The sequence below is a fragment of the Pelophylax lessonae genome (genome assembly GCF_965119305.1).
Source record: "Pelophylax lessonae genome assembly, chromosome: 3".
Lineage (NCBI taxonomy): Eukaryota > Metazoa > Chordata > Amphibia > Anura > Ranidae > Pelophylax > Pelophylax lessonae.
The window spans coordinates 685,690,242-685,717,157 of NC_138770.1; the positions used below are offsets into that span (position 1 = coordinate 685,690,242).

The 26,916-nt window shown below is 45.8% G+C and overlaps 1 protein-coding gene across 1 annotated transcript in view; it reads right to left on the reverse strand.

Annotated features, from left to right (window-relative positions):
- Positions 1 to 26,916, reverse strand: part of SPDYA (speedy/RINGO cell cycle regulator family member A) — a gene marked incomplete at its 5' end in the record, with an annotated part of 62,177 nt that overhangs the window by 12,522 nt on the left and 22,739 nt on the right. The window contains 2 exons of the mRNA XM_082249314.1: positions 4,448 to 4,619; positions 24,790 to 24,875. Of these exons, the coding sequence (XP_082105440.1) occupies positions 4,448 to 4,619; positions 24,790 to 24,875 (258 nt within the window). The remainder of the gene's footprint in view (positions 1 to 4,447; positions 4,620 to 24,789; positions 24,876 to 26,916) is intronic.

Below are 26,916 nucleotides of genomic sequence, written 5' to 3' on the forward strand. Positions count from 1 at the left end.
ATGACAGCTGTGTCCAATCACAGCCGTCATGTAATGTAAACACAGTTGTAACGGCTTAGATCTCTTCTCCTCCTGACAGATCCTGTCAGTGAGGAGAAGAAGACAGGATCTCTATTACAGCCGGGGGGGATCAGTGGGTATTTCTAATTACTCACTGATCACAGGGGGGGTCTGCGCTGGTAATCAGAACATTGATTACCAGTGCAGCCCTGGGGGGGGGGGGGGGGGGTGCCACTAGAGCCACCAGGGATGCCCACCATGGATGGCAAACAGAGCTCAGAGAGCCTGCCAGTGGTGCCCTCCCTATCACTGCTGCCCACCAATGCCATCTATCAGTGCTGCCCACCAGTGCCCATTATTGCCATCTATCAGTGCCGCCCACCAGTGCCCATTATTGCCCACCAGTGCTGCCTATCAGTGCCCATCAGTGCCGCCCATCAGTGCTGATCAGTGCCGCCCATCAGTGCCACCTATCAGTGCCCATCAGTGCCACCGATCAGTGCCCATCAGTGCTGCTTATCAGTGTCCATCAGCGCTGCCTATCAGTGCCCACCAATGCTGCATACAGTATCAGTGCTATCTATCAGTGCCACATATCAGTGCCCATCAGTGCTACCTATCAGTGCCACCCCATCAGTGTCTCCTCATCAGTGCCTGTCAGTGCGGCGTCATCAGTGCTCATCAGTGCAGGAAAAAACGTATCTATTTACAAAATTTTATAACCTAAACTAAAAAACACAGATGGTACAGGCATGGCACAGAAGATGGTACAGGCATGGCACAGATGGTTCAGGCATGGCACAGAAGATGGTTCAGGCATGGCACAGGATATGGTACAGGCATGGCACAGATGGTTCAGGCATGGCACAGAAGATGGTTCAGGCATGGCACAGGATATGGTACAGGCATGGCACAGATGGTACAGGCATGGCACAGATGGTACAGGCATGGCACAGAAGATGGTTCAGGCATGGCACAGATGGTTCAGGCATGGCACAGAAGATGGTTCAGCCATGGCACAGATGGTACAGGCATGGCACAGAAGATGGTTCAAGCATGGCACAGGATATGGTACAGGCATGGCACAGATGGTACAGGCATGGTACATATATGGCACAGATATGGCACTGATGGCACAGGAGATGCAGTGCTGCGGGCATGGTACAGGAGTCTCACCTTTACCTGCAGTGCTGTGGAGGAGTCTCACTTACCTTTCCGCCTTACATTTAAAAATGGCGCCGCCAGGTGCCAAAACGTCACTGCGCAAGCGCTGTCTGCCTGGGAATAGCCAAACATGTACGGGCTTTCCTGAGCGTCAGCGGCGCATGCGCACTGACTGGGGAAAAGGTAAGTGAGACCGTGACTTGAGTATATAACCCGAGGGGGGCTTTTTCAGCATGAAAAAACATGCTGAAAAACTCGGCTTATACTCGAGTATATACGGTACTTTTTCCAGACATTTTTTAATGTATTTATGCGTACGTATTTCACACAAATGGGAAAAAACATATTCTCACATTCTTGCTCTGCACAATATGTAAATGGACATTTGAGCGTATGAGGCGTAAATTACAGGCACATTGCACTTCATGGGCTGTATTTTAACTCCGTAAAAAAATAAAAAGCTGTACCGAGCAAGAGGCCTTGGACTGTCTTTGAAGCAGCTGCAGAGAGACAGTACTAGCACAGGGGGAGTATATAAAGGCATGATACTAGCACAGGGGGAGTATATAAAGGGATGGTACTAGCACAGGGGGAGTATATAAAGGGATGGCACTAGCACAGGGGGAGTATATAAAGGGATGGCACTAGCACAGGGGGAGTATATAAAGGTATGGCACTAGCACAGGGGGAGTATATAAAGGTATGGTACTAGCACAGGGGGAGTATATAAATTGATGGTACTAGCACAGGGGGAGTATATAAAGGTATGATACTAGCACAGGGGGAGTATATAAAGGGATGGTACTAGCACAGGGGGAGTATATAAAGGTATGATACTAGCACAGGGGGAGTATATAAAGGGATGGTACTAGCACAGGGGAGTATATAAAGGTATGATACTAGCACAGGGGGAGTATATAAAGGTATGATACTAGCACAGGGGTGGTATATAAAGGGATGGTACTAGCACAGGGGGAGTATATAAAGGTATGGTACTAGCACAGGGGGAGTATATAAAGGGATGGTACTAGCACAGGGGGAGTATATAAAGGGACGGTACTAGCACAGTGGTGGTATATAAAGGGATGGTACTAGCACAGGGGTGGTATATAAAGGGATGGTACTAGCACAGGGGTGGTATATAAAGGGATGGTACTAGCACAGGGGGAGTATATAAAGGGATGGCACTAGCACAGGGGGAGTATATAAAGGGATGGCACTAGCACAGGGGGAGTATATAAAGGTATGGTACTAGCACAGGGGGAGTATATAAATTGATGGTACTAGCACAGGGGGAGTATATAAAGGTATGATACTAGCACAGGGGGAGTATATAAAGGTATGATACTAGCACAGGGGGAGTATATAAAGGGATGGTACTAGCACAGGGGAGTATATAAAGGTATGATACTAGCACAGGGGGAGTATATAAAGGGATGGTACTAGCACAGGGGGAGTATATAAAGGTATGATACTAGCACAGGGGGAGTATATAAAGGTATGGTACTAGCACAGGGGGAGTATATAAAGGGATGGTACTAGCACAGGGGGAGTATATAAAGGGACGGTACTAGCACAGTGGTGGTATATAAAGGGATGGTACTAGCACAGGGGTGGTATATAAAGGGATGGTACTAGCACAGGGGTGGTATATAAAGGGATGGTACTAGCACAGTGGTGGTATATAAAGGGACGGTACTAGCACAGGGGGAGTATATAAAGGGATGGTACTAGCACAGTGGTGGTATATAAAGGGACGGTACTAGCACAGGGGTGGTATATAAAGGGACGGTACTAGCACAGGGGTGGTATATAAAGGGACGGTACTAGCACAGTGGTGGTATATAAAGGGACGGTACTAGCACAGGGGTGGTATATAAAGGGATGGTACTAGCACAGGGGTGATATACTGTATAAAGGGATGGTTCCAGTAATCCATGTCCTTAGTCTGCTTGTCTTCAGCAAACTGTTTGCAGGCTTTCTTGTCCATCATCTTTAGAAGAGGCTTCCTTCTGGGAGGACAGCCATGCAGACCAATTTGATGCGTTGATTGTTTTGTGTAATAGACAGTGGGGGCGTGAGCGCTGATTGGCCAGAGGGAGAGCCAATCAGCGGGTCCGGTGGACGTGATGCCTGCCGGCCACCCACAATCTCTCCCCATGAAGACAGAATGGCGGTCTGTGATGTAAACAAGGCAGACCACTGTTCTGTCACAGATGAACACAGGGATCTTCTATTCCTGCTATTTAAGCCCCGTACACACGTACCGATCGTCGGCCGAACGATCGGCCGTCTTTTGTCCAGGGCTGTCGTGTCCGCTGAAAAGTGCAAAAGACTGCACACGAATTTTGTCCGCCGACTGCAGAAGTGATGTCATGTGATGGTTAACTTTCCTTGTCTTTTTTCTTTTCTGAGCATGCCCAGTCTTGCAAATCTGCTGTCTGTCGGCATACAAAAATTTTAATGCTTGCACGACAGATTCTGTTCGGCCGAAAGTGCGCTGTCGGCTGTCGGAAGCATCATACTAACAAGCCGAAAATCGGCCGATCGGTCGTCGGCCGAATCTTTTCGGCCGACAATCTGCACGTGTGTACGGGCCTTTAGGCACACGGATCTCTGTGTTCATCTATTGAGCCCACACAGTTAGAAAGCACTCCCTAGGCACACAGTTAACACCTGCCAGAGTCACTAGTACAGTGACAGTGCACATTTTTATCACTGATTACTGTGGTAATGTCACTGGTCCCCCCCAAAAATGTCAGTTAGGGGGTCCGATCTGTCCGCCGCAATGTCGCAGTCCCGCTAAAAATCGATGATCCCCGCTATTACTAGTCAAAAAATAAATAAATAAAAATGACATAAATCTTTCCTCTAGTTTGTAGACGCGATAACTTTTGCGCGAACCAATCAATATTCACTTATTGGGATTTTTTTTTACCAAAAATATGTAGCAGAATACAAATTGGCCTAAAATGATGAAAGCATTTGATTCTTTTTATTTTTTATTGGATGTTCTAAAGCAAAAAGTTTAAAATATTTTCAGAACTGTCACTTTTTTTTTATAGCCCCAAAAATAAAAACCGTAGAGGTGATCAAATACCACCAAAGATCTCTATTTGTGATTAAAAAAATATAAATTTTTTTTTTTTGGCTACAGCGTCGCACGACTTCACAATTGTCAGTTAAAGTAACGCAGTGCCATATCGCAAAAAATGGCCTGGTCATTAAGGGGGTAAAACCTTCCGGTCCAGAAGTGGTTAAACGTGTTGTAGAAGCGACTGACCTCATCACAGCAACGCCTGCTGACAGCCGCTCGGTGCTGGATACGCGACCACAGCTCATCCCTCGCTCTTAGGAAGTCTGGGAAGAGCCGCGTCCAGTTCCTTCCTAATGCCCAGGGGAAGATCTCATATTTGGCTTCTTCATTGTCCTCTTCTACCGTGTTTGCCAGATATCTAAACAACAAGGAACAGCCTTCATTCTTTCTGATCAGTATTAAAGGACTGGGACCTTACACGAGACTGGCAGTCAGCTGACGCCTTAAAAAAAAATCTCTGTTTGGTTAACTTAATGTACAGTATGTGACAAAAGTAAGTACACCCCTCACATTTTTGTAAATATTTTATTCTATCTTTTCATGTGACAACACTGAAGAAATGAGACTTTGCTACAATGTAAAGTAGTGAGTGTACAGCTTGTATAACAGTGTAAATTTACTGTCCCCTCAAAATAACTCAACACACAGCCATTAATGTCTAAACCGCTGGCAACAAAAGTGAGTACACCCCTAAGTGAAAACGTCCAAATTGGGCCCAAAAAGTGTCAATATTTTATGTGGCCACCATTATTTTCCAGCACTGCCTTAACCCTCTTGGGCATGGAGATCACCAGAGCTTCACAGGTTGTCCCTGGAGTTCTCTTCCACTCCTCCATGATGACATCACAGAGCTGGTGGATGTTGGAGACCTTGCGCTCCTCCACCTTCCGTTTGAGGATGCCCCACAGATGCTCAATAGGGTTTAGGTCTGGAGACATGCTTGGCCAGTCCATCACCTTTACCCTCAGCTTCTTTAGCAAGGCAGTGGTCATCTTGGAGGTGTTTGGGGTCGTTATGTTGGAATACTGCCCTCTGGCCCAGTCTCTGAAGGGAGGGGATCATGCTCTGGTTCAGTATGTCACAGTACATGTTGGCATTCATGGTTCCCTCAATGAACTGTAGCTCCCCAGTGCCAGCAGCACTCATGCAGCCCCAGACCATGACACTCCCACCACCATGCCTGACTGTAGGCAAGACACATTTGTCTTTGTACTCCTCACCTGGCTGCCGCCACGGTTGACACCATCTGAACCAAATAAGTTTATCTTGGTCCCATCAGACCACAGGAGATGGTTCCAGTAATCCATGTCCTTAGTCTGGTTGTGTTCAGTAAACTGCGGGCTTTCTTGTGCATCATCTTTAGAAGAGGCTTCCTTCTGGGATGACAGCCATGCAGACCAATTTGATGCAGTGTGTGGCGTATGGTCTAAGCACTGACAGGCTGACCCCCGCCCCTTCAATCTCTGCAGCAATGCTGGCATCACTCATACGTCCATTTCCCAAAGACAACCTCTGGATATGACACTGAGCATGTGCACTCAACTCCTATGGTCGACCATGGTGAGGCCTGTTCTGAGTGGAACCTGTCCTGGTAAACCGCTGTATGGTCTTGGCCACCGTGCTGCAGCTCAGTTTCAGTGTCTTGGCAATCTTCTTATAGCCTAGGCCATCTTTATGTTGAGTAACAATTCCTTTTTTTTTCAGATCCTCAGAGAGTTCTTTGCCATGAGGTGCCATGTTGAACTTCCAGTGACCAGTATGAGAGAGTGAGAGCGATAACACCAAATTTAACACACCTTCTCCCCATTCACCCCTGAGACCTTGTAACACTAACGAGTCACATGACACTGGGAGGGAAAATGGCTAATTGGGCCCAATTTGGACATTATCACTTAGGGGTGTACTCACTTTTGTTGCCAGCGGTTTAGACATTAATGGCTGTGTGTTGAGTTATTTTGAGGGGACAGAAAATTTACACTGTTATACAAGCTGTACACTCACTACTTTACATTGTAGCAAAGTGTCATTTCTTCAGTGTTGTCACATGAAAAGATAGAATAAAATATTTACAAAAATGTGAGGGATGTACTTACTTTTGTGAGATAGTGTATACACCCTTTAAGGCAGCATAGGTGTTAGGATGGGGGAGGGAGTATTTTTAGGATTAGTTATGGTCATCATGGATTTCTACTTTATAGGGTTAGTTCACCTTTACATAAATACTGCCATGACGAACAGATGCGCCGATGGGCAGACCGGCCAGGGTGACCAGGATAAAAGGCTCACGCTGAAATAACCATATGTGGTACATTCCAAGTAGTTCAACATAGATAATATAAACCCCTTGAGGCAGGCTCGTGAATTGCTGGTGTATTTGAGGCTACCCCTAACCTAGTGGTCAGCGGGGTTATATTATCTATGTTGGACTGCTTGGAATGTACCTGGGGAGCGCCTGCCTCATGCTGACAGTGGGTTAGAATAAGTAGTTGTCGTCACCACTGATGCAGAGTGTGAGAGGGATTCCCTAATATATGCGTATTTAAGCTGCAGGTGTATTGTGACACCTTGAAGATGAATGGGATGTATTTTCTATCCATGCACATATGGTTATTTCAGTGTGAGCCTTTTATCCTGGTCACCCTGGCCGATCTGCCCATCGGCGCATCTGTTCGTCATGGTCCCTGTCACAGTGGGAAATATTGGTCTGTCTTGGTCTCTCTGACCCTGAGGAAGCCTTGCTGCGAAACGTGTCGGCTTGCTGGGGACCCTTAGACCGCGCTACATAGAGACCATACCATCTTCTGATACCAAGTATCGGCATTCCCATATGGGAATTTATTTCTACACATGCGTTTTCTTTTATATATTGTAATTGGATATATGTCTTTATGATATATATTTTTTATCCTATGTTGTTTTGTTCTATAAAGATGATTTTTTATACAATTGTGTAATACCTGTGTTCCTCGTCTCTCCATTGGTCTTTACAAAGCCCCATCTTTTTCTCTTTGGCTGTGTCTTATATATATTCAGGGGTATGGGCCATTTATCACGGTAATTTGTTATTATCTGAGCATTATAACCCTGTCAGGTTTTTTTTCGCCATCTGTGTCCCATTTAGGGGTAGTTTCCTTCACTTCCTGTCCCATAGCCAAACAGGAAGTGAGAGGAAATCCCTGCAAATCAAGGGGATTTCTTGCCCCCCAGGTCACCAGAACTAGTGTCCCCATTGGAAGATTTCCCCTCTATTACTTTTCTGGGGACAACCCAAAATTTGTGATTTTTTTTCCACTATCTGTGATTGGTAAACAGGGCAAATATAGAAGGGGAATCTTGGGGGCACAGACAGCAATAAAAACTTACAGGGGGTCCAATCCCACTCCATCCAAAACTAAAAATGGAATTTTTGACTTACCATAAAATCCATTTCTCTGATCTGATGTTCATTAACGGACACAGCTCCTGTCATTCTTGACCATTGGGTTATGCTGCCCCCTACAGGAGTAGGACATTAGCCTTAAAAAAAACTTCTGACTACACCCATGGACAGTCCCAGGGGGTATACTTCATCTCTCTGCTATAGGCACTCAGTTTTGTTACAAGCACCGTCAGGAGAATTATAACTCCACAGAGGGGTGGGTGCTGTGTCCTTCAATGAACATCAGAGAAATGTATTTTACGGTAAGTCAAAAATCCCATTTTCACTTTCCTTCATTGATGGACACAGCTCCTGTCATTCTTGACCATTGGGACGTCCCAAAGCAGTGTCAAACATGAGGGGTGGGAAAAAGCAAAAAAATTCCCAAGGCTAAACATTAGCCAACCAGGTAACAGGAGCTCAAACAAAAACAACTGGAGCTCACCTGAAAAAAGCAATACACACTCAAAGAGGACCAGGTCCTCTTAAACAGCAGCCTGCAAAATCTTGCGGCCAAAGGAAGCATCCGCAGATGCCAACACATCCATAGTTACATAGTAGTTGAGGTTGAGGTTCTTTGTGAAACCACCAAATAAGGTGAACGACAGGATAACACCACCAGTTCCGACACCCTGTGCGCAGAAGCGATAGCCACCAAAAAGGCCACCTTCTGGGACAGCGTAAGCAGGGAAATCTCCCGAAAATTTTCAAAGGGAGACTTCTGTAGAGCTGAAAGCACCAAATTAAGATCCCAGGGCAGCAACGGAGCCCACACTGCAGAAACCAAATGACGGACACCCTGAAGAAAACTGGGTGGAAGATCAGTCCCTGGGACAGCAGATCCTCCCTGAGAGGAAGCTTCCAAGGGACGTCGGCAACCAGCCGCACTAGATCAGTGTACCAGGCTCAGCGAGGCCAGTCCGGAGCCACTAAGATAACTGGAATTCCTTCTGCCTCGATCCTGCATAGGAGTCTGGGCAGAAGTTTGAGAGGAGGGAAGGCATAGATCAGACGATACTGACCCCATGGGGCCACCAGTGCATCTGTGGCGTCGACCAGGGGATCCCTTGACCGGGCCACAAACCTCTGCACCTTTATGTTGAGCCAAGACACCAACAGATCTACCTTGGGGGTGCCCCACTGGAGCTGATGAAAAACCTCAGGATAAAGGGACCACTCCCCTTGGTCCAACGCCTGCCGACCAAGGTAATCCACCTGCCAATTTTCCACCCCGGGAAAGTGCATAGCGGAGAGGGCTGGAACAAACTGTTCTGCCCACGTTAGAATGCCGGCTACCTCCAGAGCCACCAGGGCACTTCTTGTGCCCCCTTGGTGATTGACATAAACCACGGCCGTGGCATTGTACGATTGAATGCGCACTGGGCATCCCTAAAGACGATCCATCCAATAAACCAGACACAGACTGATCGCTCGGAGTTCCAGGACATTGATTGATAGTCTGGACTCTTGCCGAGGACGCCTCCCCAGCCGGACAGGCTGGCCAGCACCCGCATGCAAGTCCGGAGGGATGACCATTTGTTGTACAGAAGGAGACGAATTGCAGCCTGCAATTTCTGGAGTTTGTCTAGAGGAAGGAGCACTCTGGCTACGAGTCCAGAGTCAGGCCCAAATAGTCCAGCTTTGTGGATGGAAACAGGGCAGACTTCTGAAGATTCAAAATCCAGCCAAACTCCCGCAGAGTTCATAGTGTGATCTCCAGGTTCTCCACCAGAGCAGAGCGAGACTCCGCTCGCAGAAGGAGATCGACCAAGTAGTCCAGTACCGCAATCCTCCATTGGCATAGCAAGGCTATCACCGGAGCCAACACTTTTGTGAAGACCTGAGGAGTGGAGGCGAGACCAAAGGGTAACACCATAAACTGATAATGCTACTCTCCCACAGCAAAGTGGAGAAAAGGCTGGTGACTGGCACATATTGGAATGTGAAGATAGGCGTCCGTGATATCTATAGAGGTGAGGAACTCCCCCCGACGCAGGGATGCCACCACTGTTCGAATGGACTCCATTCTGAACTTCTGTACCCACACAAAGCAGTTCAGTGCCTTGAGGTCCAGGGCTGGACGCGCTTGCCTTCCTTCCTGAGGGCTGTGAACAGGTTTCAGTAAAAACCCTGAAAACGTTTCGAAGTCAGAACCGGGACGACCGCCCCTTGAAGGAACAGATCTTGTACCGCCCCAAACAGACCCTGCAACCGGTCCATGGACAGACGCAGATTGGAAGGAAAAAACCTTGCCCAGGGGACAAGAGTGAAACTCGATCTTGTAACCTGACCGAATGACTTTGTGGACCCACTTGTCTTGCAACAGGGTGGTCCACCGATCCGGAAACCAGCGAAGATTCAGGCTCCGTCTGCATGAGGGTGCCAGACCAGGGTCGTTTTGATCCGCCAGAGGAGTCCCTGAAAGGCTTTGAGCCCTTGTCAATTGACCCTAAGGGACGAAAAAACTTCTTATGAGCCGAGAAGGAAGGTCCACGTCTACGAAGACGTTCCTTACCCTTAATAACCTGCGGAAGAAAGGTACTCTTCCCCCTGTAAAACCTTTAATGATGTAATTCAAACAGCTCCAAACAGACGATCTCCTTGAAAGGGAAGATCAGTCAAAGCCTTTTTAGAAGTTTGGTCCGCAGACCAGCATTTGAGCCAAAAGACACGCAGAAGGACCACCTCCAAAACAGAGAGGCGAGCCATCAGGGGAGCCGCATCCAAAGAGGCATTACAGCTTAGCAAATGCAGGAGGGAGTTGTTTACTCTCCAGGTCACGGCATAGGAGCTTAGCCCACTCGGTTACAGTTTGTGACACCAGGGCAATGGTAGATGCCAGCCTCATTGCCGAACCAGCTAAGGTGTACAAAATGCGGGCCACAGCCTCCGCCTTCAGGTCAGCCAGATCCCTAAAGGCCGGGGACTATTCCACCTAAATCATGGTAGTAACTGCCGGAAGTATGGCTACTTTTAAAAGATTCTTGGACACACCTCTCAAGGATAAAAACATTCAGGGGTATGGGAAATGATTCACACGTACACAGGTTGAACTGGATGGACTATTGTCTTTATTCAACCTCAACTACTATGTAACTATGTATGGTTGCCTTGTTCAATCTGGAAACCGGAGGGTTCTTAAGAAGGGACTCCTCATAGGGGTAACGCCTAGTAAAGCGCTTAGGAACCCAACGGGATGCTTTGGTTGCCCCCACACTTTAGCGACAATTCTGTCAAACTATGCAGGAAAAAGGAACACCTTTGTCGCTCTAGATGGCTGGTGAGTGCCAAAAGGTACCTGCGCCTCGGTCGCAGCTTCAGCTGCGTCTTCCATCTTCAAGGTCTCATGCACAGATACAATCAGTGTATCTACCAGCGCCTTTCCGTGCGTGGTCGCAGACCTGGAGGAACCATCCTCACTATCAGAGGATTCCAGGCGCATGGTCGCAGACCCAGCAGGGTGACCCACGTCCGCGGCGGATTCAAAATAGTTACATAGTTACATAGTTAATGAGGTTGAAAAAAGACATAAGTCCATCCAGTTCAACCTATGATGTGTGTGTGTGTTTGCTTTTAACCGTACATTGTATACCCCTGTATGTTGTGATCTTTAAGGTGTCCATCCAATAGTTTTTTGAAACTATCAATGCTCCCTGCTGATACGACTGCTTGTGGAAGAGAATTCCACATCCTTACCGCTCTTACAGTGAAGAACCCCTTACGCACTTTAAGGTTAAACCGCCTTTCCTCATGTTTTAGTGAGTGGCCACGTGTCTTATGGCACTTTTCCACTGCAAGTACCGGCTAGTACCGGCTCGGCTCTACTTGGCCCGGTTTGCTTTTCCACTGCTGGTACTGCATGGTATAGGGTCGGAACGGTTCGGTACGGTACGGTATAGGTTTGCTTTTCCACTAAAGTAGTACTAAAGTTAAGTGGGTGGGATAACAACGGGGTGGGTGGGATTCTCTGACCAATCAGTGGCTAGTAGTGACTGCATGCAAAGGATTGTGGGATATGGTACCAGTTTGGTACCTGTTGGAACCACAATCGAGTAGGTACTGTTTTTTCAGAGCTGTACCGTACCGTACCGTTCGGTTCCATGCAGTGGAAAAGCAAACCTATACCGTACCGTACCGAACCGTTCCGACCCTATACCATGCGGTACCAGCAGTGGAAAAGCACAAAAGGGTGCCGAATCGGTACGGTTCCATGCAGTGGAAAAGCGCCAGTATTGTATCTCCTTTCTCTGAATAGTTTGTTCCTTATGCTAGGGTCGCCAGTACAGTATTTGTACATTGATATCATATCCCCCCTCAATCGTCTTTTCTCCAGAGAGAATAGGTTCAGTGCTTGTAGTCTTTCCTCATAGCTGATGTCCTCCATTCCCCTAATTATTTTTGTTGCCCTTCTCTGGACTTTCTCCAGTTCCAGCACATCCTTCCTGAGGACCGGTGCCCAGAATTGGACAGCATACTCCAGATGTGGCCGGACCAGAGTCTTGTAGAGTGGAAGAATAATCTCTTTATTTCTGGAGTGAATCCCCTTTTTTATACAACCCAGTATTCTGTTGGCTTTGCTTGCGGCGGCTTGGCATTGCATGCCACTGCCAAGCCTGTTGTCTACCAGTACCCCCAGGTCCCTTTCCATCCTAGACTCACCCAGAGGTTCCCCCCCTAGTGAGTAGCTTGCTTTCTGGTTTCTGGCCCCCAAGTGCATTACTTTACATTTTTCTACATTAAATCTCATCTGCCATGTAGTTGCCCACCCTGTTATTTTGTTCAGGTCTGCTTGCAAGATTTCCACATCCTGCATAGAAGATATTGGCATGCTTAGTTTAGTATCATCTGCAAATACTGAGATTGTACTAGATATCCCCTCCTCTAGATCATTTATGAATAAATTAAACAGGATTGGTCCCAGGACAGAACCCTGGGGGACCCCACTTTCCACACCCGCCCAATCCGAGTACTCCCCATTAATCACCACCCTCTGGACTCTCCCCTGGAGCCAGTTCTCTATCCAGGTACTCACCTTATGGTCCATACCTACCTTCCTTAGTTTGTACAGTAATCGTTTGTGGGGAACGGTGTCAAAGGCCTTTGCAAAGTCCAGATACACCACATCCACAGGCTTTCCTTTATCTAGGTGGCAGCTCACTTCATCGTAGAAGGTTAATAGATTGGTTTGGCAAGAACGATTTTTCATGAATCCATGCTGATTACTACTAATAATACCGTTTTCATTACTAAAGTCTTGTATGTGGTCCCTTATCATCCCCTCCAAAATTTTGCAGACTACTGATGTTAGGCTGACCGGCCTATAGTTACCCGGGATATATCTCGGCCCCTTTTTAAATATTGGTACCACGTTGGCTTTTTTCCAATCAGCTGGCACCATACCCGTCTGTAAACTATCCTTAAAGATCAAGAATAATGGTCTGGCAATCACCTGGCTGAGCTCATTAAGAACCCTCGGGTGCAGGCCATCCGGTCCCGGTGATTTATTTATGTTAAGTTTCTCTAGTTTAGCTCTAAGTCTATCTTCTGTTAGCCATGGCGGCACTTCCTGAGGTGTATTATTTAGTTCGGCCTTACAAGCGGGGTTCGTGTAGCCCCCCGATTCCTTTGTGAAGACTGAAGAAAATAAATTATTTAACACTTCCGCCTTTTCTCTGTCCTCTGTGGCCATTTTTCCTTTATCATCTTTTATGGGGCCAATGTGTTCTGGCCTCGCTTTCCTACTGTTTATATACTTAAAGAACTTCTTGGGGTTCTTTTTACTCTCTTCTGCTATATGTCTCTCGTGTTCTATTTTAGCCGCCTTGATTTCATCTTTACATTTCTTATTACACTCTTTGTAATGCTTAAATGCTGCCAATGACCCCTCAGTCTTGTATTTTTTGAAGGCCTTTTCTTTAGCTCTAATATACATTTTTATGTTGGAGTTTAGCCACCCAGGGTTTAGTTTTGCTCTTTTAAATTTATTTCCCTGTGGAATGCACTGGCCCACCCCCTTTTTAAGTATTCTCTTGAAGCACTCCCATTTTTCCTCCGTGTTCTTTGTTCCCAGGGTTCTATCCCATTTGATATTGTCTAGCAGCGAGCGCAGTTTAGGGAAATTGGCTCTTTTGAAATTCAGTGTCCTTATATTACCCTTGTGTTTCCTATTACTGTAATTAATACTGAAACCAATTGACCTATGGTCACTGTTCCCTAAGTTTTCCCGTGTTTCTATATCCGTGAGCAGGTCTGTATTGTTGGTAATCAGTAGGTCAAGTACCGCATTGTTTCTTGTCGGTGCATTCACCATCTGACCCATGAAATTGTCCTGCAAAACATTTAGGAACTGCCGAGCCTTGGCTGAATGCGCGGTTCCTTCTGCCCAGTCTATATCAGGATAATTAAAGTCCCCCATTATAATGACATTTCCCATCCTTGCTGCCAATCCTATCTGTAACATGAGGTCCGCCTCACCCTCCTCCCTCTGGTTGGGGGGCCTATAGCATACGCCCAATATTACCTTCCCCACTGTGCCTTTCCTTTGAAGCTCTACCCATAGGGATTCTGATGAGACAGATGAGGCAGGGAAAGGCGGGGGGCGCTTTTGCTAGCCTGACCCCGAAAACCGCCCCTAAGGGACTCCAGTACCCCCCTCAGTGCATGGATGGATGGTTGGGACCCGGAGGGCCCTCTAGCCTCAGAGAGGGGATCAGGTGGGGAAACGTGATCCAAAGACTCCATCAGTCAGCAGGGGGACCCCACAAAAAGTGTAACGCACCAAAAAGGGACAACCCCCACCACGCTGGCAGCACTACCCGGTTGCCAAGCACAAGGCACAGAGCGATCCTCAGCAGAGAGGGAGAGGACCCCACCAGACTCACCTACACCAGAATCTGCACCACATGTGTGGCGATCAGGAAGCTAAATGATCCAGGATTCAGCACCAGGGGATAGGGAGGGGCTCCCACCGCTGAAATCGGCGCTCACGGGGCTCCACTGTCATGGCTGCCGCTATTTGCAATGCAAACCACAAGAAATTGGCTGCCGGACTACACAAACATGGCCATCGTGTATAGGAATACACAAGGCTACAAAAAAATGGCGGCACCACGAGGCCTACAGGGACCCAGAAATTGGGATACCAGGCCTCAGGACAGATCCAGGCAGGACAGGGGTCCTGGTAGGAGCCCCCACCAGGTACAACCCCCCCCCCCTGGTTAGTCGATCGCCCAGTCCCCGGCGACCCACCCCCCCCCCCGCCGCCTCCTTCGCCAGTTAGCGCCCTGCCCCTACCCCAGGAAAGTGGCCAGACCACCCCAAAAAAATACATCCCCAGCATATGTGGAGGGGGGGCAAGATGAGGAATCTGGCAAGGGGGGGTTGCCTGTGGGAAGGAGGGGAACCCAGGGGTTGGACCGTCCCAAGGAGGAGCCCACGTCCAACCCAAAACCCTCCAGGGTTAGTGGGGGGACAGCTAATCACCATACCAGGAAGCGGGTGGGCACCACTCCAGACAGAACCCCTATCCATTGAAATGGGCGGGCTGTCGGCCAGGAGGAATCCTGTGCCGGGGCCAGGTCGTATGCGACCTCGCAGGGCCCGCCCCCGTCCAATATGTCGCGGCCAACCTAGTGCAGAGCTGAGGCCTGCGTGCGCTCGCTGGCCAGACTGGGGTGACCACTGGATCTAAATAATCCAACCCCTTGCCCAGTCCAGCAGTTCATTGTAGATCTCACAGGAAAACTCCCGGAGGAAAAAAAAGTATACCCCAAGGGACTGCCCAAAAGTTTTTTCTGCCTAGTGTCCTACTCCTGCAGGGGTCAGCATAACACAATGATCAAGAAGAACAGGAGCTGTGTCTGTCAATGAACGAAAGAGAAAAAAGTTTTGCCTTTAGTTATACTTTAAATATCAAATAAATACCATAAAAATATATGTTCAAAAAATATATAGCGCTCAGCATAAATGAGTGCACCCCAATATACAGTGCTCAGCATAAATTAGTACACCCCAATATACAGTGCTCAGCATAAATTAGTACACCCCAATATACAGTGCTCAGCAAAACGAGTACACCCCCAATATACTGCGCTCAGCAAAATGAGTACACCCAAATATTGCAGCGCTCAGCATAAATGAGAACACCTCAATATACAGCACTCAGCATATATGAGTACACCCCAATATACAGCACTCAGCATAATGAGTACACCCAAATATACAGCGCTCAGTATAAATGAGTACACCCCAATATACAGCGCTCAGTATAAATGAGTACACCCCAATATACAGCGCTCAGTATAAATGAGTACACCCCAATATGAAGTGCTCAGCATAAATGAGTACACCCCAATATACAGTGCTCAGTATAAATGAGTACACCCCAATATGAAGTGCTCAGCATAAATGAGTACACCCCAATATACAGTGCTCAGTATAAATGAGTACACCCCAATATGAAGTGCTCAGCATAAATGAGTACACCCCAATATACAGTGCTCAGCATAAATGAGTGCACCCAAATATACAGCGCTCAGCATAATGAGTACACCCCAATATACAGTGCTCAGTATAAATGAGTACACCTCAGTATATAGCGCTCAGTATAAATGAGTACTGTAACGGATCAACCAGCACCCCGACCAGGCACCTCCGTTGACAGATGCTCCTAGTTCTTTCCCGAGGGCTCCAAGCACTCCACCAGACACCGTAACCACTTCAGACCCCACGAACCGCCGCAGCTTGGTTAGGGTCTCGCCGTCTCCTACCCACCCTGGACCTACGACAAGGCTCCAGGTTCCCGTGGGTGAACCTCTCTTTCCCCAGAGAGGGCAGCAGGAACAAGCTCTTACACAAGAGCTTAGTGATTATCTAAGGGAGTATTAAAGACCATAGCAATCCCTTGTAGCAGATTGCCCCAATAAGAGACAGGACTCTAGATTGAGGGTGAAGTAACTCTAGAACAACTTTATTTGAACAAGAAACAGACTTATATACAGTTTTCACCCACAAGGTTACCGCCTAGGTGGACCTTGTTGAAGACTGGACAAGACATTCACAATCCAATAGGAACAGAGTTTTACACTCTCATACAGTGTACACAAAAATATACAATGTTGGACAATCCCCCCTCCCCTTAGCATCCAATCCCCATACCTATATACATCCCATAATAAGTTTCTCTTAAGGCAGTCAGACAGAACAATGTGAGGTCATTAACACTTAACAATGAGACAGGGCAATCCACATTCCCTCCCAATACACAAACAAAAGGAAAACCTGTCTGACATTGAAAGATATGTAATATACACAGCATTTAGGAAGAACAGATTTCATGGCAAATGGGAATAAATCTTTATATTCCTATATGGAGATATTGCTGGCAAATATGACCGTCCCATCTGAAGCAATTCAAACCATTACTTATCTGTCTTTAACTTCCAGTGACGGTGAATACTGTCACAAGTACACCCCAATATACAGCGCTCAGCATAAATGAGTACACCCCCAATATACAGCGCTCAGCATAAATGAGTACACCCCAATATATACAGCGCTCAGCATAAATGAGTACACCCCAATATACAGCGCTCAGCATAAATGAGTACACCCCAATATACAGTTCTCAGCATAAATGAGTACACCCCCAATATACAGTGCTCAGCATAAATGAGTACACCCCAATATACAGTGCTCAGCATAAATGAGTACACCCCAATATACAGTGCTCAGCATAAATGAGTACACCCCAATATACAGTGCTCAGCATAAATGAGTACACCCCAATATACAGCGCTCAGCATAAATGAGTACACCCCAATATACAGTTCTCAGCATAAATGAGTACACCCCCAATATACAGTGCTCAGCATAAATGAGTACACCCCCAATATACAGTGCTCAGCATAAATGAGTACACCCCAATATACAGCGCTCAGCATAAATGAGTACACCCCAATATACAGTTCTCAGCATAAATGAGTACACCCCCAATATACAGCGCTCAGCATAAATGAGTACACCCCAATATACAGTTCTCAGCATAAATGAGTACACCCCCAATATACAGTGCTCAGCATAAATGAGTACACCCCAATATACAGTGCTCAGCATAAATGAGTACACCCCCCAATATACAGTGCTCAGCATAAATGAGTACACCCCAATATACAGTGCTCAGCATAAATTAGTACACCCCAATATACAGTTCTCAGCATAAATGAGTACACCCCAATATACAGTTCTCAGCATAAATGAGTACACCCCAATATACAGTGCTCAGCATAAATGAGTACACCCCAATATACAGTTCTCAGCATAAATGAGTACACCCCAATATACAGTTCTCAGCATAAATGAGTACACCTCAATATACAGCGCTCAGCATAAATGAGTACACCCCAATATACAGTGCTCAGCATAAATGAGTACACCCCTTTTAAAAAGTAACATATTAATCAATATCTCAATGAACATAAGAACAGTGTCCAACAATGTGACAAAACTGAATTTTTTCAGAACATTTGTTTGGCTCATTACATGAAAGGAAGGAGTTAAAAATAGAAGTTAGATTACAAAATCTGCAGTTTTACTCAAATTAGTTGATGAAAAAATGAACACACCCCACAACAAAAACTCCTTAAGGCATACATATCATTGCCTCCTTTTGGGGTCTGTTGGGGTGGCTGGCCTCGTGGGATGCCCTCCTCACTCCTGTATACCGGCCGTGTGACAGATGCCGGTGGGGGTGTGTTCTTTCCCTTGAGGCCTGCTATCCTGCAGGTACTTATAATAACTGTGTATTATCCTTTATTGCATATTATTATGTCCGCATGGTTCCTGCCTTCTGCTCCGATGTTTCCTTGATGTTCGGATGTATTTCAATTCATTGCTCTTGTTGATTGTGTATGCCTTTTTCTCCTTAATAAATACTGAATTTGTTAAAAAAAAAAAAAACTCCTCCATCCAGGATTTTGTAAGACCTCCATGATTTGCAAGGACAGCACAAAATCTTCTAGACATGGAATGAACGGCGACATTGTGACGGGAGTCACTTTGGTTGGGGGGCCAGTGGAACCCAGCTTACCTTTGAGGGCTCTGGAAACTCATTTTCCAGCTCCCCTGGCCCTTCTTACAGTATCTCACAAAAGTAAGTACACCCCTCACATTTTTGTAAATATTTTATTCTATCTTTTCATGTGACAACACTGAAGAAATGAGACTTTGCTACAATGTAAAGTAGTGAGTGTACAGCTTGTATAACAGTGTAAATTTACTGTTCCCTCAAAATAACTCAACACACAGCCATTAATGTCTAAACCGCTGGCAACAAAAGTGAGTACACCCCTAAGTGACAATGTACAAATTGGGCCCAAAGTGTCAATATTTTGTGTGCCACCATTATTTCTCAGCACTGCCTTAACCCTCTTGGGCATTGAGATCATCAGAGCTTCACAGGTTGTCACTGGAGTCCTCTTCCCCTCCTCCATGATGACATCACAGAGCTGGTGGATGTTAGAGACCTTGTACTCCTCCACCTTCCGTTTGACGATGTCCCACAGATGCTCAATAGGGTTTAGGTCTGGAGACATGCTTGGCCAGTCCATCACCTTTACCCTCAGCTTCTTTAGCAAGGCAGTGGCCATCTTGGAGGTGTTTGGGGTCGTTATGTTGGAATACTGCCCTGCCCCCAAGTCTCTGAAGGGAGGGGATCATGCTCTGCTTCAGTATGTCACAGTACATGTTGGCATTCATGGTTCCCTCAATGAACTGTAGCTCCCCAATGGTGGCAGCACTCATGCAGCTCCTGACCATGACACTCACAAGAAAAAATATATAATAAAAAAATTATATCTAAATATATAAAAGAAAATTAAATGTCCCAAAAATGAGGTGACAACGGTGTAGAAAAAAATGAAAAGTCCTCCACCACAGCAGTGTTAAATACAGTCCTCCACAGTGCGTCTGTTAGTGTGGCATGCCAATATGCCTACCAGATGATGGTAAACGTCATCTGGTAAGCATATTGGCATGTACTCATTCATGATGAGCGCTGTATATTGGGGTGTACTCATTCATGCTGAGCGCTGTATATTGGGGTGTACTCATTTATGCTGAGCATTGTATATTGGGGTGTACTCATTTATGCTGAGCGCTGTATATTGGGGTGTACTCATTTATGCTGAGCGCTGTATATTGGGGTGTACTAATTTATGCTGAGCGATGTATATTGGGGTGTACTCATTTATGCTGAGCGCTGTATATTGGGGGTGTACTCATTTATCCTGAGCGCTGTATATTGGGGTGTACTCATTTATACTGTGTGCTGTATATTGGGGTGTACTCATTTATACTGTGTGCTGTATATTGGGGTGTATTCATTTATGCTGAGTGCTGTATATTGGGTTGTACTCATTTATGCTGAGCGCTGTATATTGGGGTGTACTCATTTATACTGTGTGCTGTATATTGGGGTGTACTCATTCATGCTGAGTGCTGTATATTGGGGTGTACTCATTTATACTGTGTGCTGTATATCGGGGTGTACTCATTTATCCTGAGCGCTGTATATTGGGATGTACTCATTTATCCTGAGCGCTGTATATTGGGGTGTACTCATTTATGCTGAGCTCTGTATATTGGGGTGTACTCATTTATACTGTGTGCTGTATATTGGGGTGTACTCATTCATGCTGAGCGCTGTATATTGGGGTGTACTCATTTATACTGAGCGCTGTATATTGGGGTGTACTCATTTATGCTGAGCGCTGTATATTGGGGTGTACTCATTTATACTGTGTGCTGTATATTGGGGTGTACTCATTCATGCTGAGCGCTGTATATTGGGGTGTACTCATTTATACTGTGTGCTGTATATTGGGGTGTACTCATTTATACTGAGCGCTGTATATTGGGGTGTACTCATTTATCCTGAGCGCTGTATATTGGGGTGTACTCATTTATCCTGAGCGCTGTATATTGGGGTGTACTCATTTATCCTGAGCGCTGTATATTGGGGTGTACTCATTTATCCTGAGCGCTGTATATTGGGGTGTACTCATTTATCCTGAGCGCTGTATATATTTGGGTGTACTCATTCATGCTGAGCGCTGTATATATTGGGGTGTACTCATTTATCCTGAGCGCTGTATATTGGGGTGCACTCATTCATGCTGAGCGCTGTATATTGGGGTGTACTCATTTATGCTGAGCGCTGTATATTGGGGTGTACTCATTTATGCTGAGCGCTGTATATTGGGGTGTACTCATTTATACTGTGCACTGTATATTGGGGTGTACTCATTTATGCTGAGCGATGTATATTGGGGTGTACTCATTTATGCTGAGCACTGTATATTGGGGTGTACTCATTTATACTGAGTGCTGTATATTGGGGTGTACTCATTTATGCTGAGCGCTGTGTATTGGGATGTACTCATTTATCCTGAGCGTTGTATATTGGGGTGTACTCATTTATGCTGAGCGCTGTGTATTAGGGTGCATTCATTTATCTTGAGCCCTGTATATTGAGGTGTACTCATTTATACTGTGCACTGTATATTGGGGTGTACTCATTTATGCTGAGTGCTGTATATTGGGTTGTACTCATTTATGCTGAGTGCTGTATATTGGGGGTGTACTCATTTATCCTGAGCGCTGTATATTGGGGTGTACTCATTTATGCTGAGCGCTGTATATTGGGGTGTACTCATTTATCCTGAGCGCTGTATATTGGGGTGTACTCATTTATACTGAGCTCTGTATATTGAGGTGTACTCATTTATACTGAGCGCTGTATATTGGGGTGTACTCATTTATACTGAGCGCTGTATATTGGGGTGTACTCATTTATACTGAGCGCTGTATATTGGGGGTGTACTCATTTATCCTGAGCGCTGTATATTGGGGTGTACTCATTTATGCTGAGCGCTGTATATTGGGGTGTACTCATTTATCCTGAGCGCTGTATATTGGGGTGTACTCATTTATACTGAGCTCTGTATATTGAGGTGTACTCATTTATACTGAGCGCTGTATATTGGGGTGTACTCATTTATACTGAGCGCTGTATATTGGGGTGTACTCATTTATACTGGGTGCTGTATATTGGGGTGTACTTATTTATGCTGAGCACTGTATATTGGGGTGTACTCATTTATACTGTGCACTGTATATTGAGGTGTACTCATTTATGCTGAGCGCTGTATATTGGGGTGTACTCATTTATGCTGAGCGCTGTATATTGGGGTGTACTCATTTATGCTAAACGCTGTATATTGGGGTGTACTCATTTATCCTGAGCGTTGTATATATTGGGGTGTACTCATTTATCCTGAGTGCTGTATATTGAGGTGTACTCATTTATGCTGAGCGCTGTATATATTGGGGTGTACTCATTTATACTGTGCACTGTATATTGGGGGTGTACTCATTTATACTGTGCACTGTATATTGGGGTGTACTCATTCATACTGAGCGCTGTATATTGGTTTTTTAGTGTGATTTGTGGTGTGGGAACACAGGACGGTGGCTGGTTGCAACATTTATTTGGTAGATTTTGTCACATTTTCTATATAAGTTGGTGAGCGCAGAGTTTTTTCTGCTTTTTATTAGAGGTTGGGTCATGCATTTCATACAGTACTCTGCAGAAGTTTTAGGCAGGTGTGAAGAAATGCTGTAAAATAAGAATTCTTTCAGTGATCGAAGTGTTTATCGTTTTTTTTTTTTATCAATTAACAAAATGGAAAGTAAATGGAGAAAGGGAAATCCAATTAATATTTGGTGTCACCCCACAGACAGACTCGATGGTCGGGATCTTTTGGATTTTACAACTGTGCTTAATCAGCTCCCTACAGACATCTCTTACTGATTTGTTATGATGTCTTCTTTACAGTACCTTGAAAAAGTATTCACACCCCTTGAAATTTTCCACATTTTCTCATGTTACAACCAAAAATGTAAATGTATTTTATTGGGATTTTATGTGATAGACCGACACAAAGTGTCCATAATTGTGAAGTGGAAGGAAAATGATAAATGATACAAATAAATCTGTGAAAAGTGTGGCTGCATTTGTATTCACCCCCCGGAGTCAATACTTTGTAGAACCGCCTTTCCCTGCAATTACAGCTGCAAGTCATTTTGGGGATGTCTCTACCAGCTTTGCACATCTAGAGAGGACATTTCTGCCCATTCTTCTTTACAGAATATCTCAAGCTCTGTCAGATTGGATGGAGAGCGTCTGTGAACAGCAATTTTCAAGTCTTGCCACAGAATCTCAATGTGATTTAGGTCTGGACTGTGACTGGGTCATTCTAACACATGAAACCATTCCATTGTAGCTCTGGCTGGATGTTTCGGGTCGTTGTCCTGCTGGAAGGTGAACCTCCGCCCCAGTCTCAAGTATTTTTCAGACTCTAACAGGTTTTCTTCTAAGATTGTCCTGTATTTGTCTCCATCCATCTTCCCATCAACTCTGACCAGCTTCCCTGTCCCTGCTGAAGAAAACCATTCCCACACCATGATGCTGCCACCACCATGTTTCACGGTAGGGATGGTGTGTTCAGGGTGATGGGCAGTGTTAGTTTTCCCCCACACATAGCGTTTTGCTTTTAGACCAAAAAGTTAAATTTTGGTTTCATCTGAGCAGAGCTCCTTCTTCCACATGTTTGCTGTGTCCCCCACATGGCTTCTCCCAAACTGCAAACAGGACTTCTTATGGCTTTCTTCCACCAATGGCTTTCTTCTTCTCACTCTTCCATAAAGGGCAGATTTGTGGAGCGCACGACTAATAGTTGTCCTGTGGACAGATTCTCCCACCTGAGCTGTGGATCTCTGCAGCTCCTCCAGAGTTCCCATGAGCCTCTTGGCTGCTTCTCTGATGAATGCTCTCCTTGCCCGGCGGTCAGTTTAGGTGGACGGCCATGTCTTGGTAGGGGCCCAGCCGGTCAGTTTAGGTGGACGGCCATGTCTTGGTAGGGGCCCAGCCGGTCAGTTTAGGTGGACAGCCATGTCTTGGTAGGGGCCAGGCCGGTCAGTTTAGGTGGACGGCCATGTCTTGGTAGGGGCCGGGCCGGTCAGTTTAGGTGGACGGCCATGTCTTGGTAGGGGCCCGGCCGGTCAGTTTAGGTGGACGGCCATGTCTTGGTAGGGGCCCAGCCGGTCAGTTTAGGTGGACGGCCATGTCTTGGTAGGGGCCCAGCCAGTCAGTTTAGGTGGACAGCCATGTCTTGGTAGGGGCCCGGCCGGTCAGTTTAGGTGGACGGCCATGTCTTGGTAGGGGCCTGGCCAGTCAGTTTAGGTGGACGGCCATGTCTTGGTAGGGGCCCGGCCGGTCAGTTTAGGTGGATGGCCATGTCTTGGTAGGGGCCCGGCCGGTCAGTTTAGGTGGACGGCCATGTCTTGGTAGGGGCCCGGCCGGTCAGTTTAGGTGGACGGCCATGTCTTGGTAGGGTTGCAGTTGTGCCATTCTCTTTCCATTTTCCCACGATGGATTGAACAGCGCTCCGTGAGATGGTCAAATCTTGGGATCGTTTTTTATAACCTAACCCTGCTTTACACTTCTCCACAACTTTATCCCTGACCTGTCTGGTGTGTTCCTTGGCCTTCATGATGCTGTTTGTTCACTAAGATTCTCTACCAATCATTGAGTGCTTCACAGGACAGCTGTATTTATACTGAGATTAAATGAGACACAGATGGACTCTATTTACTAATTAGGTGTCTTCTGAAGGCAATTGGTTCCACTAGATTTTAGTTAGGGGTATCAGAGTAAAGGGGGGTGAATACAAATGCAGCCACACTTTTCACAGATTTATTTGTATCATTTATCATTTTCTTTCCACTTCACAATTATGGCCACTTTGTGTCGGTCTATCACATAAAATCCCAATAAAATACATTTACGTTTTTGGTTGTAACATGACAAAATGTGGGAAATTTCAAGGGGTGTGAATACTTTTTCAAGGCACTGTATGTACTGAAATGCGCTCATATTTAAAGAATATGTACAATTCGATTTCCCTATGACTTACATACATTGTCTTTATCCTAATAAAATTATTAAACAAAAATAAACTACATCCATTACATGAAAATAACTGATACTTACAAAGCTATAAAGAAATTAGCTCTAGTATACTCATTTATACTGAATCCGGCTCTCTTAAAATAAACAAATGTCATTGCCAAGAGGTACTGCACACAAATAGAGAAAACACGCAGCCGTTAGTATAGAATCTCTACAAACATGAAAGACACTTTAACAGCTCTCTATCCTTCTCCCTGGCAAATGGCAATCCCTTCTATTACACCCGACACTTTATAATGGCAGTCGTTTTTAGTCTCAGTGCTCCTATAGAGCAATGTTTCTATTCTAATTGTTTTACAAAATGCAGAAACATCCACACATAGGACACCCAACGCTCTAATTTTAGTGAATGGCCGCGACTCCTTTTATATTCCCTTTTACTAAAAAGTTTGTTCCTTATGCTAGGGTCACCAGTACAGTATTTGTACATTGATATCATATCCCCCCTCAATCGTCTCTTCTCCAGAGAGAATAAGTTCAGTGCTTGTAGTCTTTCCTCATAGCTGATGTCCTCCATTCCCCTAATTATTTTTGTTGCCCTTCTCTGGACTTTCTCCAGTTCCAGCACATCCTTCCTGAAGACCGGTGCCCAGAACTGGACAGCATACTCCAGATGTGGCCGGACCAGAGTCTTGTAGAGTGGGAGAATAATCTCTTTATTTCTGGAGTGAATCCCCTTTTTTATACAACCCAGTATTCTGTTGGCTTTGCTTGCAGCAGCTTGGCATTGCATGCCATTGCTGAGCTTGTCATCTACTAGGACCCCCAGGTCCTTTTCTATCCTTGATTCCTCCAGAGGTTCTCCCTCTAGTGAGTAACTTGCATTCGTAGTTTTGGCACCCAAATGCATTACTTTACATTTTCCAACATTAAACCTCATTTGCCATGTAGTTGCCCATCCCATTATTTTGTTCAGGTCTTCTTGTAAGGTTTCCACATCCTGCATAGAAGATATTGGCATGCCTATTTTTGTATCATCCGCAAATACCGAGATTGCGCTGGTTATCCCATCCTCTAGATCATTTATGAATAAATTAACCATTTTAGGACCGCTCACATTGCTGCTACTGCGGCAATGTGGCACGATCCCGTCCAGTGATGTAGACCTACGTCGCTGGACTCCTCCCCCTGTAGGCGCACTCCCGCTGTTTTCAGTCACAGCGGGAGTCGGGCCAGGGGAGGAGCGGCGGCGCCGCTCCTCCCCGATCGTCGGGGAATTGAGTTTGGAGATCCGCCTGCCTGTGTAAACAGAGCGGGCGGATCTCCTAAGTGACAGGGAGTGACAGATCGGAGTGTTCAGCATAGCTCAACATCCGATCTGTCCTTGTGTCACACAGTCACCTCCCCCCCCACACGTCAGTAAGCACTAGGCATACATTAACCCCTCCCTCTCCAACAAAATTAACCCCTCCCCTGCCAGTGTCATTTTTACAGTAACAGTGCATATGTATAGCACTGATTACTGTAGTAATGTCACTGGTACCCCCAAAAGTGTCAGAAATGTCAGTCAGGGGTGCGATCTGTCCGCCGCAATGTTGCAGTCCCACAAAAAAAAAACGCAGATCGCCGCCATTACGCGCTAAAAAAAAAAACACCAAAAATTACAGAAATCTTTCCCTTAGTTAGTAAACGCAATAACTTTTGCGCAAACCAATCAAAATACGCTTATTGCAATTTTTTTACCAAACATAGGTAGCAGAAAACAAATTGGCCAAAAATTGAAAAAAAATTAGATTTTTACATTTTTTTGGGGGGGAATTTCATATAAAAAAATGTTAAAAATATTGTTGTTTTTTTCAAAATAAACGCTCTTTTTTTGTTTAGAGCGCAAAAAGTAAAAATCGCACAGGTGATCGAATACCACCAAAAGAAAGCTCTGTTTGTGGGAAAAAAAGGACGTAAATTTCGTTTGGGTATGGCGTCGCACAACCGCGCAATTGTCAGTTAAAGTTGCACAGTGCCGAATCGCAAAAAGTGGCCTGGACGTAAGACAGCAAAATCCTCCGGTGGTAAAGTGGTTAAACAGGATTGGTCCCAGGACAGATCCTTGTGGGACCCCACTTTCCACACCTGACCAATCCGAGTACTCTCCATTAATCATCACCCTCTGGACTTGCCCCTGCAGCCAGCTTTTAATCCAGGTACTCA